At 39.3% G+C, this 14,883-nt stretch overlaps 1 protein-coding gene across 3 annotated transcripts in view; it reads right to left on the reverse strand.

Moving 5' to 3' along the window:
* The window catches only part of mcf2la (mcf.2 cell line derived transforming sequence-like a), a 39,011-nt gene extending 24,553 nt beyond the window's left edge, over positions 1-14,458 (reverse strand). The window contains exons 1-3 of one of the 3 annotated variants that reach the window (XM_055025009.1): positions 14,437-14,458; positions 14,221-14,289; positions 13,322-13,407 (exon numbers count right to left, since the gene is read on the reverse strand). In XM_055025009.1, coding sequence (XP_054880984.1) covers positions 13,322-13,397 — 76 coding nt within the window. In that variant the 5' untranslated portion in view covers positions 13,398-13,407; positions 14,221-14,289; positions 14,437-14,458. Of the gene's footprint in view, positions 1-3,464; positions 3,676-10,169; positions 10,290-13,321; positions 13,408-14,220; positions 14,290-14,436 lie in introns of those variants that run through there. The other 2 variants (XM_055025008.1, XM_055025010.1) reach the window with 2 other exon arrangements.
* Positions 14,459-14,883: the final 425 nt, after the last annotated feature.

A 14,883-nucleotide genomic window follows, 5' to 3' on the forward strand; every position in this document is an offset into this window, starting at 1 on the left:
TTAAGTCAAACCCCACCTTCTCAGTTTGCATTAATTACAAAAAAAGAGAAAATCAGAGTAGCAATGCCGGTCAGAACCCTCAAATACCACATTAAAATTAAAATCCCAGTTTGATTAATCTGACGTGGTATCAGAATGGAATAAAGCACAAGTTTTATTTGCACAAGCAGATTCTAAATACCTCATGTGAACTCCCTCCACCCAGAAGCCACAAACTTCAGTACAAGACATTATAAAACTCCACCTGCCCTCCAGGCAAAAGCACAACCAGCTTGTGATCCCACATGATTATTTATGGCTCAAAGGAATTCCCAAATCACCGGACTACAAAGTGTACATATGCTTGCAGTTCTGTGGGTTTAAGTCTACATCCACTCCTTTCCTCTTTCTCTGCTATTACAGTAATAGCTCCGCTGAGAGCAAAGCCAGCAAATATGACAGCAGCCCTTTTTTAGCTGCCTCCGGCCATAGCTACCAGTCATTACACTACACAGAACAAAGACCATGAAACCTTAGAAAGGGAGCTGGGGGAGGATAAAAAAAATGGAAATGACACACAAAGAGGGTAAGAGGCAGAGAAAGGCAGGGAGAGCAGCTAATCCTGCTGGGCTGTGTTTTTACTTGCCGTGGAGGGAAAAGAATCACTTATTCCACTTACACTGCTGCTCCTTATACACCTGAATGTTACACCTTGAGATCCTCCTAATGTTTGAAAATGGTGGAAATATGAGGAGAAATGTGTTAAAACGCAAACAACTTTCCTCACCTTTCTATTAAACATTGTTTCATTGTGTTGAACTCAAGGTTTTCTAATGCAAACATACAGCAACCTGTATAAATATCAGGATTAGTGTAAAAACCCTTGAAAAAGGAAACATTTTTAATGTTATTACAGGACCATAATTCCACAACTAATTTGAGGAAAGCCCAGCCTATAACTCAGGTACATTTGTTTCACTGTGGAGAAATAAATGCCACTCAGGCATTTATTTTACACGCTTTTTTCTTTGAATGTCTAGACGATACGTGTCTGAGACTTCCTGTTTAAGTAGGGCATAAAACAATGTAAAATAGTGGTCAATTTCTCTTAGATTAGAAATCAGAGAACACCGAGCCACTCAAGCAAAGCAGACGTGTTTTAATCTTCAAATCTCTGGAGATTGATGCCAGATACACACAATCGGAGCCATTTTTAAAGTTTGAAACAACCAAAACTGTGTCAAACGAGGGTGGATGAGGAGTGAAGTTGATCTTTTTTCCTTTAAAATATGTTTGTTAATAATCTGTTTCACTTCCTTGCCAAAATGCAGTTCTGACCAGAATTGGTGTCAGAAAACCAAATACTGATTGGTTTGTTTCATTTTTACTTTATTTTTATTTTTTTTTGGTTTGTTTTCTGGTGATGAAATGCGAAATGCCCTTTAAGGGGAGCCTGGCTAATTCAGTCACAGATGACTGCAGCTCTTTTTTTGCCTGGGCTTAATCCTGGTTAGTGATCTGAACCAAACAAACAAAAACAACAAGATACCTTTTAACCCCAACATAAAACAAATAAAGCCTGTCATGTCACAAATGACTAGGAGTAAAATGAGCCGATTATGATTAGATAGATGTTAAGAGTCATTTGGCTTTTAAATGGATTTGATTTGTTTTAACGTGATACACATGTCTCCTCATTAATAAATCAATTTATTTGATTTGTTGTGCTTCTGTTTCCTCCCTCAGGGACCATGAAAGATTCATCCGGCTTTTCTTTCGCTTTTATTGATTCGCTCCGTTTCCAATCTTGCGTTGCGCTGCAGAATCCAACACAAAACGCAAATTTAACGTTGAATTAGTTCTCCTGAGGCGCAGCTGCACAGCGCAGACAAAGGCAAAGGCAAAGGCTGACACTTTGTCGTTTTAGTCGATATTTCTCACCAGAGCAAATAAAAAGAGCAGAGTAAAACAACACAAAGTCATCCAGTGAGAACAGAAGAGAGAGGAAAGAAAGGGGAGGAGATGTTGACAGTCTAAGGCTTTGGCCCCAACTGACAGGAGGAAACAGTATGAATGTGATTAACATGCTGTCAGCGTGCTGCTCTGAGTACTGTACAGAGGATGGAGTGGGCTCACATGACCCCGCACTTTGCTTCGGCAACACAGCCGCGCGACCCGAGGACAAAATGCACCGTCCGCCTCAGATTGGATTGTGCAAGCTTCAGATGGATAGTGTTTCCTTCGTTCGGAAAAGCACCTTTGTGCAATGAGACAAAATCAATTTTGGAGAACAACGCCGGGTCAGAATGATTCTGTCAGCTTAGGGATGGAAGTGAATTCAGAAATGGTTCTGAGTGGCACTGTTAGATCAAAAAAGAAAGAAAAATAAAGGAGACAATTCATCAGAAAAGTGAACAAAATGGAAATGGGAACTCTGGATGAGCTGTAGAGGTTCCACAGTTCAGGTGGCAGAAGCTCTAATTATTCTGGCACTCCAGAAATTTGACCTCATTTGCAGTTTGTCACAAGTCAGAGTTAATGGAGTTTCCTAGCAGAAAAACTGCTGTAAGTTATAAAAGACTTGAGACTGGAGGTTCACAACCCTAAACAGTCAGAGTTAGAGTGGCCCAGTCAAAGTTCCCAACAAAATCAGCAACAACATCAAACTCTCGATGTGCAGCTTTGATAAAAAAAATGTTCTCCAAAACTTAGCAGAACAAAATCTGGTGCAAATGCATCAAATCCTCATTTGTAAAAATAAATTAAAACCAGGTATCAGTTTTCTTCTACTTATTGTATATCCTGGTTTGAGTTTCACGTAAAATTCTGTGAAAAACCATTGAATTTTGCAGTTGTAGTGAGACAAAAGGAGAAAAAAATGCAAAGCTTTGCAAGACGATTAGGTAACCGGATGCTTCAGGAAGTCAATTTCAAAATGTTTGTCCTGTTTCACCTTCTTTTGAAACAAGACAAAGTCATAAAACATGATGGAGAACCATGGTGATAGCAAACAATGACAGCACCGCCCATTAAAATAATTTCCTTTCTTGTTCATTTTTTAGTCTAATTAGAGTCATAATTTACAAAATGAGAAACACACCAACTTGAAAAGTACATGAAACAAAAACTTCAGCCTACAGTCTGGTAACCTACATATAAAGCCAAGCTCAGCAATTCAGAACAGAATCTGTGGCATTACCTACTTTATAGTTTATTCCAATTTCTAGTTTTTGCACAAACAAAAGAGAAATAAAGGGAATTTCAAAGGAAGGACTTGAAAGTTGAATTTGTTTAGACTCGTAATAAAGACGACACATTTGTGGATTTAAAAAAAATAAAGTTGTTTCTCTGTCTGAACTGAATGCTAAGATGCAGAAAAACCACCTTTTGAATTTCCAGCGTCTCATTAGTCGTCACAAAACCAATATTAACACAACACAGACTCATCCGCCAGCTGTCAGAGGAAACAGACACCAGAACTCTACCTGTTGTCATCTTCAGCTGCAGCCACAGCCTGGTAATTTCATGGCACAGTTGAGATATTCTGTTTAGAGCCATTGTTCTGCATGCCCTCTCATGCACACACACGCACACACACACACACACACAGCTAAAAGAGACTCAAAAGCATCCAAAGTGTCTGTCATCGAACATCCCGGTGGAAGTTAAGGCTGTCCATTCTGCCGCACCCGAGGATTTCAGCTGCTTACTGAGCTGTCACCAAACAGTGGAGCTCTGCACAATCCCCCTTCCACACACAGCTCTCTCTCTCTCTCTCTCACACACACACACACACACACACACACACACACACACACACACACATTTACACACACACACACACACACACACACACACGCTCCCACAGTGTGTGCCAGCAAGGGGAGGAGGAGATTCAAACAGTCCGCCCCTGGTTTCACATAACACACATTTTCCACAGGGAGACCAGACACAACATGGAAATTTGCACAATATAAATTATGCTTCAGTTTCATGCTTTGATTTAGGAGTAAATAGAAAATGTAATCATGATTAGCGTTTTATTATAACTGTTGAAATACATGCTCTGGCTTTATTGTGGCTCAATGACATGGAGTGCTGAAGATTAAGCCCCCAAAAATCAAGTGAAAATTGTAAAGCATACATGCGCAAAAAGAAAGTCTCCCTCTCTCTTTCCTAATCTTAGTCGTGTTTTTCTCCTCCATTCAACGGGACAAACTCTCCCACAAACAAACAATGCCAGTGAAGACAGCAGGGGGACCCGGTCTGCCACACACTGGTGACTGCATGAACGGCCATTCAGAGCTCCAGTTTCAAAGATGCAGCCCTACAGAGACAAAACACATTTTTCAAATGTTTGTTTGCTCGACACCAAGCCCGTTTTCATGCAAACCTATAAGAAAGGCTCTACTTTCTTATACGTCTTTGTGTAAATTAGAAAAAAGACAAACGTTTTTGCAACGTTTTTTCAGGAGACACTTTCAGATTCTGTCGACCGACACAAAGAGGTTAATCTATCTTTACTCATCCTGGACACAAACATTGCCTTTAAGTTCTGTCCAAGATCCTCAAACTGTGCCGATATAACACTGTATTAGATAACATTAGAAAACAATTGACATCATTAAGTCTAGACAAGTCATGAGGTTCATGAGGTCAGTCATGCATATTAAGGCAAGAGGAAAACCGTAAGAAGTCCTGATCAGTTTGTCACCAGGATGCCGCTAACTTGTGGACGACAGCAGTCTGGTCAGATGAGATCAAAACTTCCCTTCTTCCCCAGGATGCAAAGCGCCATGTGAGCACAATTATCTCTACTGTAAAACACGGTGGTGGCAGCACATTACTTCTTAAAAACTAAATGTGCTTATATGTGTTTGCAATTAAAATCACTCATTTCGTGTTGCTAATTTAGAAATATTTACAAGACATTTTGCGATGTTTGCTCTTGCGCAATGTGACTTTTTTGCTACTCGCTGCAACAATAAAAGACTATTACTTAACATCAAGTTAGGCTGAGGCAGCAGTGTAGTGAAGTAAACATACTGCCACCTGTATGTGGGAATTAGTATTACTTACACCCAATGCTTTTGAACATTTTTGTGGAAAATTCGTTTGACATATATGCTTAAGATGTTCAAAGGCGGAAGAAAAATACCCACCGAAGTAAATCTCTGCTCCAATTACCGCGAAAGATTCCTCTGCAAAGTATTGACGCCACACTTTCTGAATTTTTATTGTTGAAAACTATCTTCATAAAGCCTTTTCATTCCATTTCATAATTATGCACAACATTGTGTTGCTTTTGCAGACTCTGTACAATGGGACAGGCCACGCAGTTTATACCAGGTCTTCACATTCCCCTCACAACTTTAGACACACGTCAGAGACATCTTATTATCTTGCACAGAGCTTGTATTCATCTGATGATTATGTCCCTGATCAGGCATATTAAGTCCACATCACAAATAGATTTCTTATATTGAGACCAAGTAGAACAAGTCTAATTTGATTAGGACAAAAATAGCGTATGTTTTTTAATCATCTCAACTTGCTTGTATTGGTATGAATTTTAGGGATCCGTCTGGGTGAAAATAGTAAAAATGAGATTAGGAACAAAGAGATGAAAGACAATGTCAACGAGAATTGCCGTTTGAATTGGTCTAAACGCCTAAATGAATCTCATGTTGAAAATCAAATTATTGCTAAATGAGATTCAGGGGCTTTTTTACATTTATTAAACACGCTAAAAGCTGGTTTGCACTGCAGGCCGTTCAGGGTGTGTGCCCTTATTTCCAGACTTAGGCGACGGAGTAAGTTAGCCATGGGACAAAGGCAACAAATGCTTTTAAAAAAGCATTTCTGTTACCTCTAAACAAGCATTTTTCCCTCATATTTTTTTTCCATCCATCTTCTTCCACTTATTCTACGGTCAGGTAACAGGGCATGCTGATGCTCTCAAATGTTCAAATGACACACCAATATTTCAGCTGTATAAAATAATTCAATAAGAATAGCACAAGAGAAAATTGTACCCAAGTCTGTTTATGTGGGATGTGTAGGAGACTGTGACGGAAAGCTATTTATTGTTCAAAGGATGTGATGCAGACTGCAGGCAGAGCAGCATCCAGGTGAAGTTTTAGTTTTAGAAATCCTCTGTTTTTAAAGAAGAGACGCTGCTGAACTCTTCCGCTTCGCGCTCAAACACTGTCGGCCTGTTGCAGTGTAAACAGGAAGTCACCAATTCAGAAATGACTCACACAGGGCTGAAAAGGAATTGGCAACTAAAGCAGGGAACACGGACAACTCTGCAGAGGTTGGAGCAACACACTTGTTTGGTTTTAAAACCACTTAAACAACTAAACTCTCTCGCTAACTTTATATATCATAGTTTGCAGGTGGCAAGAATTAGGTAAATTTTCTGTATAACGGCGCCCCCTTCAAAGTTCACATTAACTTGACAGAAAGCAGCCTGAAGCCATCAACGCCGCCTCACTTCTACTGCCACTGTGAAAGCCAACTCCTGCCTCCATAAAATACAACACCCAAAAAATCAATATTTAGCCAACAGTTATTGTAATTCTATTTTTATTGTTTTATAATCCAGCGCCGTCTTTGAGGTCCAATATAACCGTGTGGAAAGACCAGTATACGGCCTGCTAGGGTGGAACTTAATAAAGCATATGACCAATATCCTCTTTCAGCATCAAAAGGTGTATGCTGCAGGCTTCTCATTTCAATTATATTCCACTACAGCTGAAAAAAAAAAGCCAGGTCTACGACAAAAGAAAACAAAAGAATAAATAACTATGAGGGAGAAATGCATAAAACTTTGGAGGAAAGTAACTTTTGGTCTAAACTCAGCATTCTTAACCTGAAGAAACATCCAGCAAAAGGATGTTTCTTCAGTTTCTCTGATCAAAAACAGACATACTGTAAAGAGCTTAAGCAACAAGAGTAATTCCAAGAAAAAGAAACTGTTTTTGTAAAATCGTAAGATGACTAGAAAGAGGAAGAATTGCCACAACAAGAAATAACAGACAACTCAGGGAAATACAGAAAAACCCAAAAAACTGCTGACAATTATAAGTCAGGGGACTTTGGTGGTGCCACAAGTTTGTTTTTCTAATATTTCCCACAGTAGTTTTAAAAAAACTACTGCTGACAGTTTCCTAATATATGCATTGTGAGTTCTTAAACCTGAATGTGAAGTTAACCATTTCCAGAGTTTTAGGAACTTTTTAAAGTTTTTATGACTTCTATTCTTAAAAGGGAGCGGTGCTTAATAATCTTTTTTCTTTAGTGAAACACAGTTACCTTCAAGGAAAACACTTGCTGCCACTATTGCTTTTCATCATGAAGGTCTTTAAAGGCAAAGATGCTGGTACAACTTCATCCAAATCAAAACAATTTTGAGTCGTCCAAAAAAACAAAATTCAAGGATCAGTTTTGGGGAAAAAAACTTCAAAAAGTTCAACAAATGGCCAAGCTTTTAAAGACGTGATAGTGATTTTATCAGAGCTTCACTTTGAAGCCAATCAGCTTCAAGGTTCGACATGATGTCATGGATTTGGATATGATCTTCTACCAAGATCCCAACGAGACTTTCTGTCACCCCAAACCAGTCTGTCCATCTTCCTCTGACCAGTAATACCAGCTGCTGTCCACTGGGGATTTCTAACTTTTCAGACCATTCTCTGTAAACCTGACAGGTGCTTGTTCATAAAAATCCCATCAACATAACCTCCTTTTTTGTTCCCTGTACTGATACTCAGTTTGAACTTCAGCCAGCAGTTTTCAGCCCTTCAAGATATTTCAATGTCAAAATTTGATATGTTCCACGACCAGAGCAACTTTAACGAGAAAAACATGATGTAGAGCTGAAACATAGCACTGTCTTTGTCTGTGACACATGAGTTGTTGCTAAAAATAATCCCCACCATGTCTAAATACAGACCAAAGCTCCCAGAAATAGATCAAAATAGCCATGTAGAAACACTGAAAGGTGTCAAGAACCAGAAACCAATCAAGAAAATGCTTTGCACTTCTTACAGAAGTCAAGAGGTTTTGTTCAGTTGCGGACAAATGTGCAATTATTATGTTACTTTTGCAAATACACACACACACCTTCTTACATCTTGCGCAAAGATTTCTGGGAAATGACAACTTTTACTGTCCCACCTTCAGTAAATAAGGATGTTGGACACAAACATTTAAAGTGTTCATATGTCTTATTGTTTCGATTTGAACTCTTCACAGCACTTACGAAGCATCGAACTTCAGGTCATTTTTCAGAAATATAAAAAAAACAACAAAAAAAAAAAAAACAGCTGACCCGAACACTTCGGATAAACTAAAGAGAAGCTCAAATATTTGCTCAGAGAGTGACTTTAGAGTACAAACAATCATGTGAACTACAATGGTCTGTAAACTTTATAAGATGGCTGCTTTTGTTGGCTCATCTGAGGTCATAAAACTGGAAAATAAGAGTGGACATCTTATTAAAATAAGACTCTTAATTGTGCAAATTATTTGCAGGGTGTTAAGAAATCCAGTCATTTCACGCACAATGAAACTGTAAGAAAAGGAACGACCAAAATCCCCCTTATTTGCTTCAGAGATTATCTGGAAAGCAAAAAAATATGACAATCATGTGGCTTACTAAAACAAAGGAAATGAAACATTTCCTGCAAAGTTGCATTTATTTTGCAAAGATGTCCCTTTTAGATTAGGCGGTAGCTATAAATTAGAGTGGTATGCGCATTAATGTCTTTCTCAAATGTGAAATCAAAATCTTATGTGCTAAAATTACAGCAAATGTTCTTTACTCCTCACACATATATACATATCTGTAAAACTTACTGTGCAGCAGCTGGCAGCAGTGTGTATATCTGTAAAAGCTCTTCATTTCCTCCACTGTAATGGAGACAAAGCTCTCCTTTCCACCCCCTTCCTTCATATTCTCCCTCTCCATCTCCTCAGGTGGAGCGACGGACGTCGCTGGGCTTTTATTCGGCTCGCCTCATCCGTTTACCAACTCTTGCTTTCTGCTGCACAGCTGTCAAGACGCCCTGTGTGGTCGCGCCGCTCCCGTTTCTGCCACCCCACCCTTCGGCGACAACATAACCTTGCAGCCTGCAGCGTGTTTGAGCAGCGCCAGTTTGCTGCAAGTAAATTGAAATACCATCAGAAACAGTTTGTTTGGGATTATTTCAGAAGTTTAATCGAGATCTGTTTGGCTATGAGCGACGCAACTGCGGTGGATACCGTTAATGAGACGGGAAAGCTGCAAAACGTCATTGCCATCTGCATATGCGTGAAAAGTTGAGTGGAAGGAAAAAAATGTGCTTGAAAAAAAGCGTCTGTGAACTTGTGCTCAAATATTTAGATATGTAGGTCCGTCACAATTAATTAAAAATATGAATTAAAAAAATAGCAATAAATTCAAAAAGTGAAATGTATAGTTTTATTACAAACAAGTGATATACGTTTTTTTATATTAATTTTGATTGACAGATCTCAGCAAAACTTAAATTGGACTTTCCTTCGCAATCCTCTAACGGCCTGTTGCAAACTCAGGTTTTCTTTCCACTAAACTTTACATTGACATGTTTGAATATGTTAAGACGCACCAGAGTTTTCACTGTATGCTGCATAAAGAGCTCCATCAGTCACATACACATCTGCACACAACCACACAACTGGCTGAAAGATGGTTTGCTTCTCACCAAAATCCCAGTCATGGCATTGAAAATACAGGAAGCTATCGCTAAGCTAAGCTTGCCGTTTTCACTCAAGGTTACAATATATTGTGTTTGAGCTCAACGCTTTGGCAGCTTTTCTCAGAGAAGTTAAAAATCTTGCAGGGAGCCTCATGAGCAGCTTAACAAAACAGTAGTGAATGGAAAACAGGAGATAAATTAAGTAAAACTGCATATTTAAATGCTTCTGGAAGAAAAATAACCCTTGAAATTTACATCCCAAAGCATTGACGGGCTCATAGTCCAGCTTTCGGCAAATATTTGAGCTGGCTCTCAAAATCGCATTACAAAAACGTCACAAATTCAAGGTAGAATTTCTTTACTTTTTCACAAGTTGAGGCTGAACAGCTTTATTTCTACACCTAAACAAAGCTTTTTTCCAACCCTTCTCAGTCGCCAGCCCAAGCAGACAGAAAGTGCAGCTCTCACCTTGCGTGTTTGTCTGTGTGGATTTATGAGCCTTAGTCATTTCTGCAGTATGACGGCCGCGGCAGAACCAGGCGCACATGGTGAAGGTAAAAGGTCTACTTCACCTGCCAACCGGCTGACTTGTGAATGCACGTCAACACTGGTGGAGAAAGATTTCCAATTAGCCCCTCACAGAGGTCAGGTCAGCTAATCAGTAACAAGGCTCAAACCAAAAGTCCACTAGTGCCCCTCCTCGTCTGCCGAGCGGAAAGAGTCGAACCTGATCTCCGTTTTGATAAAGACGCGGACATGTTCGTGCTGCAGAACCAGCCGGAGTTAAACACCGGGACTGTTTCAAACAAATACAAGTGAAAACCCAACAGGGGTTCCTGCATCTGTACTGCTGGTAGGAAATCCTGTTCTGTCATCTCACCACTTTATTAATCAAAAAATCTGCTATAGGAAACTGATAAAGTTTAAAGAACAATAGATTAAAAGTGGAGATTTTTGCACCGTTACTAACCTCTTCTCCAGATGGGTGTGTGTCGAGTCAGCAGGCTGATCGAAACACACACGTCATGCAGCAACTGGAATAACTCTTGGCTCTCTTGAATCATCTCCAAATGAGACATTTTTTTTTTATCGGTACCGTAACTTTTTGATAAATATATAACAATAAAAACTCAGTTTCTGCTGCTTTACATGTCCCTCTTTCCTCAGTTTGGCAGCACTGTGCACATCTAGTAGTGACTGTGTGGTTATTTATCTCTTTTCATGAGTTTATCTCAGGAAAAGAAGGGTGGAGGGTGGGCAGGAACAAGAAACCCCCAACAGCTAATTATACCATCAGAGCATGTGTGTGTACGTGTCTCCAGGCTGCAAAAAAAAAAAAATCATTTTAAAATGGACGCAAATCATGCACGTTACAGGAGTCGATCAATTGGGACATTTGAGAAAGTCAAACCTATTATGTAAAAACTAAATTTGTACTATTCTCAAACTGCAGTAAAATATGGGAAAAAATTTTTCATCCATTTAAAAATGTTTCCAATTTTCACACATGGGTTCAATTCAAGCCCTGAATCCATCTGTAAATTAGTTTCTAAGCTCATCAGCTCTGAAATCCTTTCATCCATTTTATTTTAGGATGAAAGTTAAATTACTATAAACAATTCGATTAATAGATTAAATTACTCTTTCATAATAGAAAAAAATGACCAAAATTCCCATTTTAATAAATATTAAATTCACAAAAAATTTCTGCGCAGACGTACTCATGTATCCAGTGAAAGTGATCAAAAGATGCATAACATGTAGCATTAAAAGTAACAAAAATTACTTTGTGATCTTAAAATGACGCAAAAGTGCATCTGATATTTCCTTCATTCTTAGAAGCGTAGTGAAATAAGTGATTAAAAATATATAGGGGGAAAAAAGCATCTCCTATGATGCAGAGGAGTTTCAAAAGGCCACCTAACATGTTGAAAGCCTTGACAGCTTTACACGATCCTGTCAGTTACAGCAGATCAAATCATTCCCAACAATCTGAAGCGTATTTTTCAATACCGCGTTTTCCGACGCTTCCAAGTCATGCTGATCTCAAGCAGTGGGAGCTTCTGGCCCGCGGCACTCCAGACACCACTTGGAAGTTACGGCTACTAAATGAATGAAATAAGAAATTACACTGGTGCCATCTGCAAAGGTCTCCACCTCCTTTAGACGATTGCATTATCTCTGCCTTACCTAATTTATCATCACACAATCGCACTGACATTCCCACTTTGTGACTTCAAAGGCAACAGGAAAAGTCTGCTCATGCACTTTTCATTATATGGTATCCTGCACAATTTGATTTATTAATGAGTGAAGCAGAACAGTCGGGAGTTAAGTTGCAACAAAAAGATGAATTGTTCCAACTTTTCCCCTCCCGTGTTGAGATTCTTCTCGAACGCAGTGTTCTCAAGACAGCCAGAAATTGATTTATCACATAATAGGATGTGAATATATTCATATGAGTTTCTGTCTCGCCAAAATCTGACAACGCAAAAGAGTTTTGTGCACAACAAGCTGCAGGGGCAGAAGCACAGATTTCCAAAAAAACTACATTACTGCATCATTGACATATCCTGACTAAGCTGAAGCTAAATGATACGGAGTATGAGGGCGACACTAAGAGAAAATTACAAAACGAAATGAGGATATAGTGGTAATATCACAAGAAATTATACAAGAATCAAGTTGTAAAATTTCAAGAAGGAAAACGTAGAAGACAAAAAAAAATAATTATGAAGGAAAAGTCTCCATTATTTATTGCAAGTGAGTTGATGTAAAGTCGCATTTTTTGGCCAATCGACTCTCTTGAACAGCTATGAAATGAAAATAGATCATTTCATTAGGAAGATGTTTTTAATCCAGCTGTGTTGTGATTCAACAGGTGCAACTATCTGCCACTTTAAATGACTTTAATATACTTCCATAATTTGAGCAAAGAGAATAGTTCAACAGACTTCAGAAAAAAACTGCAACATAAATTGTATTAAAATGAAACACTGATTACTTTCATCCATTTTTTTTTGTACATTTTGCTGATGCAGTTTGAATCACCTGACAAAAGGAAAATTTTCCAAAGAGTAGTCTGTCCACTATGTCCCACTATGGAAAAAAAAAGTGCCACAATTTCCTCCACTGCATGTTTTTACTGTAGAAAAGCACTTTATAAATTCAGACAGTTTTTCTGCCATCCATATTTTGTGACTAAAAGGATTATTATATTATTCTTTTAGTGTGTGAAAACACTAAAACTAAGAGAAACCAATGCAATTAGCACATTCTGGACAAATGTTTTCACGGTCAGCATTTTTGGCTACAATGACAAGAATTAATGTTTGAGAGAGTCAAACTGATAATGTAAAGTGTAAGAATGATGTAGCAGTCGTCAAGCAAGGTGGTGGCAGCGTCGTACTGAGGGGCTGTTGCATTGCCAGTGTTGTTGCGAAGTAACAAAAAAAAATAATCTAAAACTGTGCGACAATTGTTGTTTTGTTTTGGTGATTTTATAGGCTTTTATAGATTAGATTACTCTGAAATGTCTCAAATCGGATTTGAGGCAAGAAGTGAAAATGTTTACCAAATCTGAAGACGAAAAGATGACAGAAAACGGCGGCTCCCCTTACCGGCGACTGTTGACACGACCTCCACCGCCTCGTCCACCTCGTCCACTTCGTCCACCAGCGATGCCTTTTGTCCCATATTTACTGGACTAAAAGCAAAAACAACAAAAAGCTCTCAGCAGATTTCTCTCCACATGCAAGTCACAGCCTGTAGCAAAACAATAAACAAACGCAACAAATGTATATTTATCAAACTGCAGTCTCCCTGCGAGGAGCAAGGCTCAGGTGAAACTCCTCGGAAGGAATAACGAGAAGAGACAGACGGATGCTTATTTTGCTCAGCAGAATGAAGAGCGGGAGGGGAGGAGAGGAAGGAAGGAAGACTGAAGGCAGTTCTGCAATCGCATAACACGTAATGACCTCTATGATCCTGTTCTTGCAGCTGCGTTAATAACATTACAGCTGCTATTTTGATCCTCTTCTATGTACCTGAGGTCAGCTTTGCATTGTGTGATCATCTCAGGGTTTCGTTTAAAACAATATCTAACCAAGAAAGTAGCCTACTTCTACTAAAAATTCCAAATATTACTCAGTTCAGGTTTTTCACTTTGACTGGCTGGGTGTTTTATTTCAAGGATCCCCACCTGATGAATTCTGGTAAGAACAATCGACACAAATTTGTCCAATTCTCCCCACAGAGGGCCCTTTCATTGCTTTGACAATTCAGCAGCATGCTCACAGTCATATGGACTAAGATCTTGTGACGTGGTGATATGCCAGTCTAAATACAGACCAAGGCAAGTGAGCTCCATGTGCAGCACAATGTGATGCTTCTGTTTGTCAAGTTTTTTTGTCAGATGTGGCCAAAGAAAGAGGGGAGTCCAGAGGATGTGGAAACAGAGGAATCAGCAAATTTTAAAAGGGCATAATTTCCAGGGAAAAAAAAGGGGGAACAAACTCACTTTTGGTCTCACTTTGGCGACGAGACGATAGTTTATCCTGAGACATTCTGGAATCTCTCAGTGCAGCAGCTTCATGACCAGATGCAAGGAGAAAACACACAACAAAGAATAGGAGGAGTGGAGGGGGTCAGAGTAAGAGGTACTCACTGAGAGTACCTCAGTGAGTACTCTCAGTGAAGTTAATCATGTTGTCATTACATGCTGTTGAAATAATACCAGGTTTCATCGGTGGTCTCATTCCGATGTTTGGGAAATCCTGCAAATAAGATTGTGTTTTTATCTTCTTCGCATGTAAACACAGAACACGTAGACAAACATTACACGTAAACAATCATTCACTCCAACATGAAACAGAAACACACATTGGACGAAATCAGCATTAAAAGTCAGTCAAACTTGCATTACAACAGAACCTGGTATTGTCAGGTGGAACACCCTCCACGATGTCCTGTAAATCCACCTCTGAAAGGAAAGCCTTGACCCCCTGAGGAAGCTTCCCTGATTGCCATCAAATCTTTCTCCTCGGCTCCTGTGCAACCTTCAGCCACCTGGTTGTGGTTTGAATTGTCTCTGGGAGCAGTCTCTGGCTCAATGTCATTGATGTCTGCAGATAAAACAAACATCAGTCAGTGTGAGGCTTTCTGGCTGTACATACTGTCCATA

Source organism: Poeciliopsis prolifica, unplaced genomic scaffold (genome assembly GCF_027474105.1).
Source record: "Poeciliopsis prolifica strain line A6 unplaced genomic scaffold, Auburn_PproV2 SCAFFOLD134, whole genome shotgun sequence".
Lineage (NCBI taxonomy): Eukaryota > Metazoa > Chordata > Actinopteri > Cyprinodontiformes > Poeciliidae > Poeciliopsis > Poeciliopsis prolifica.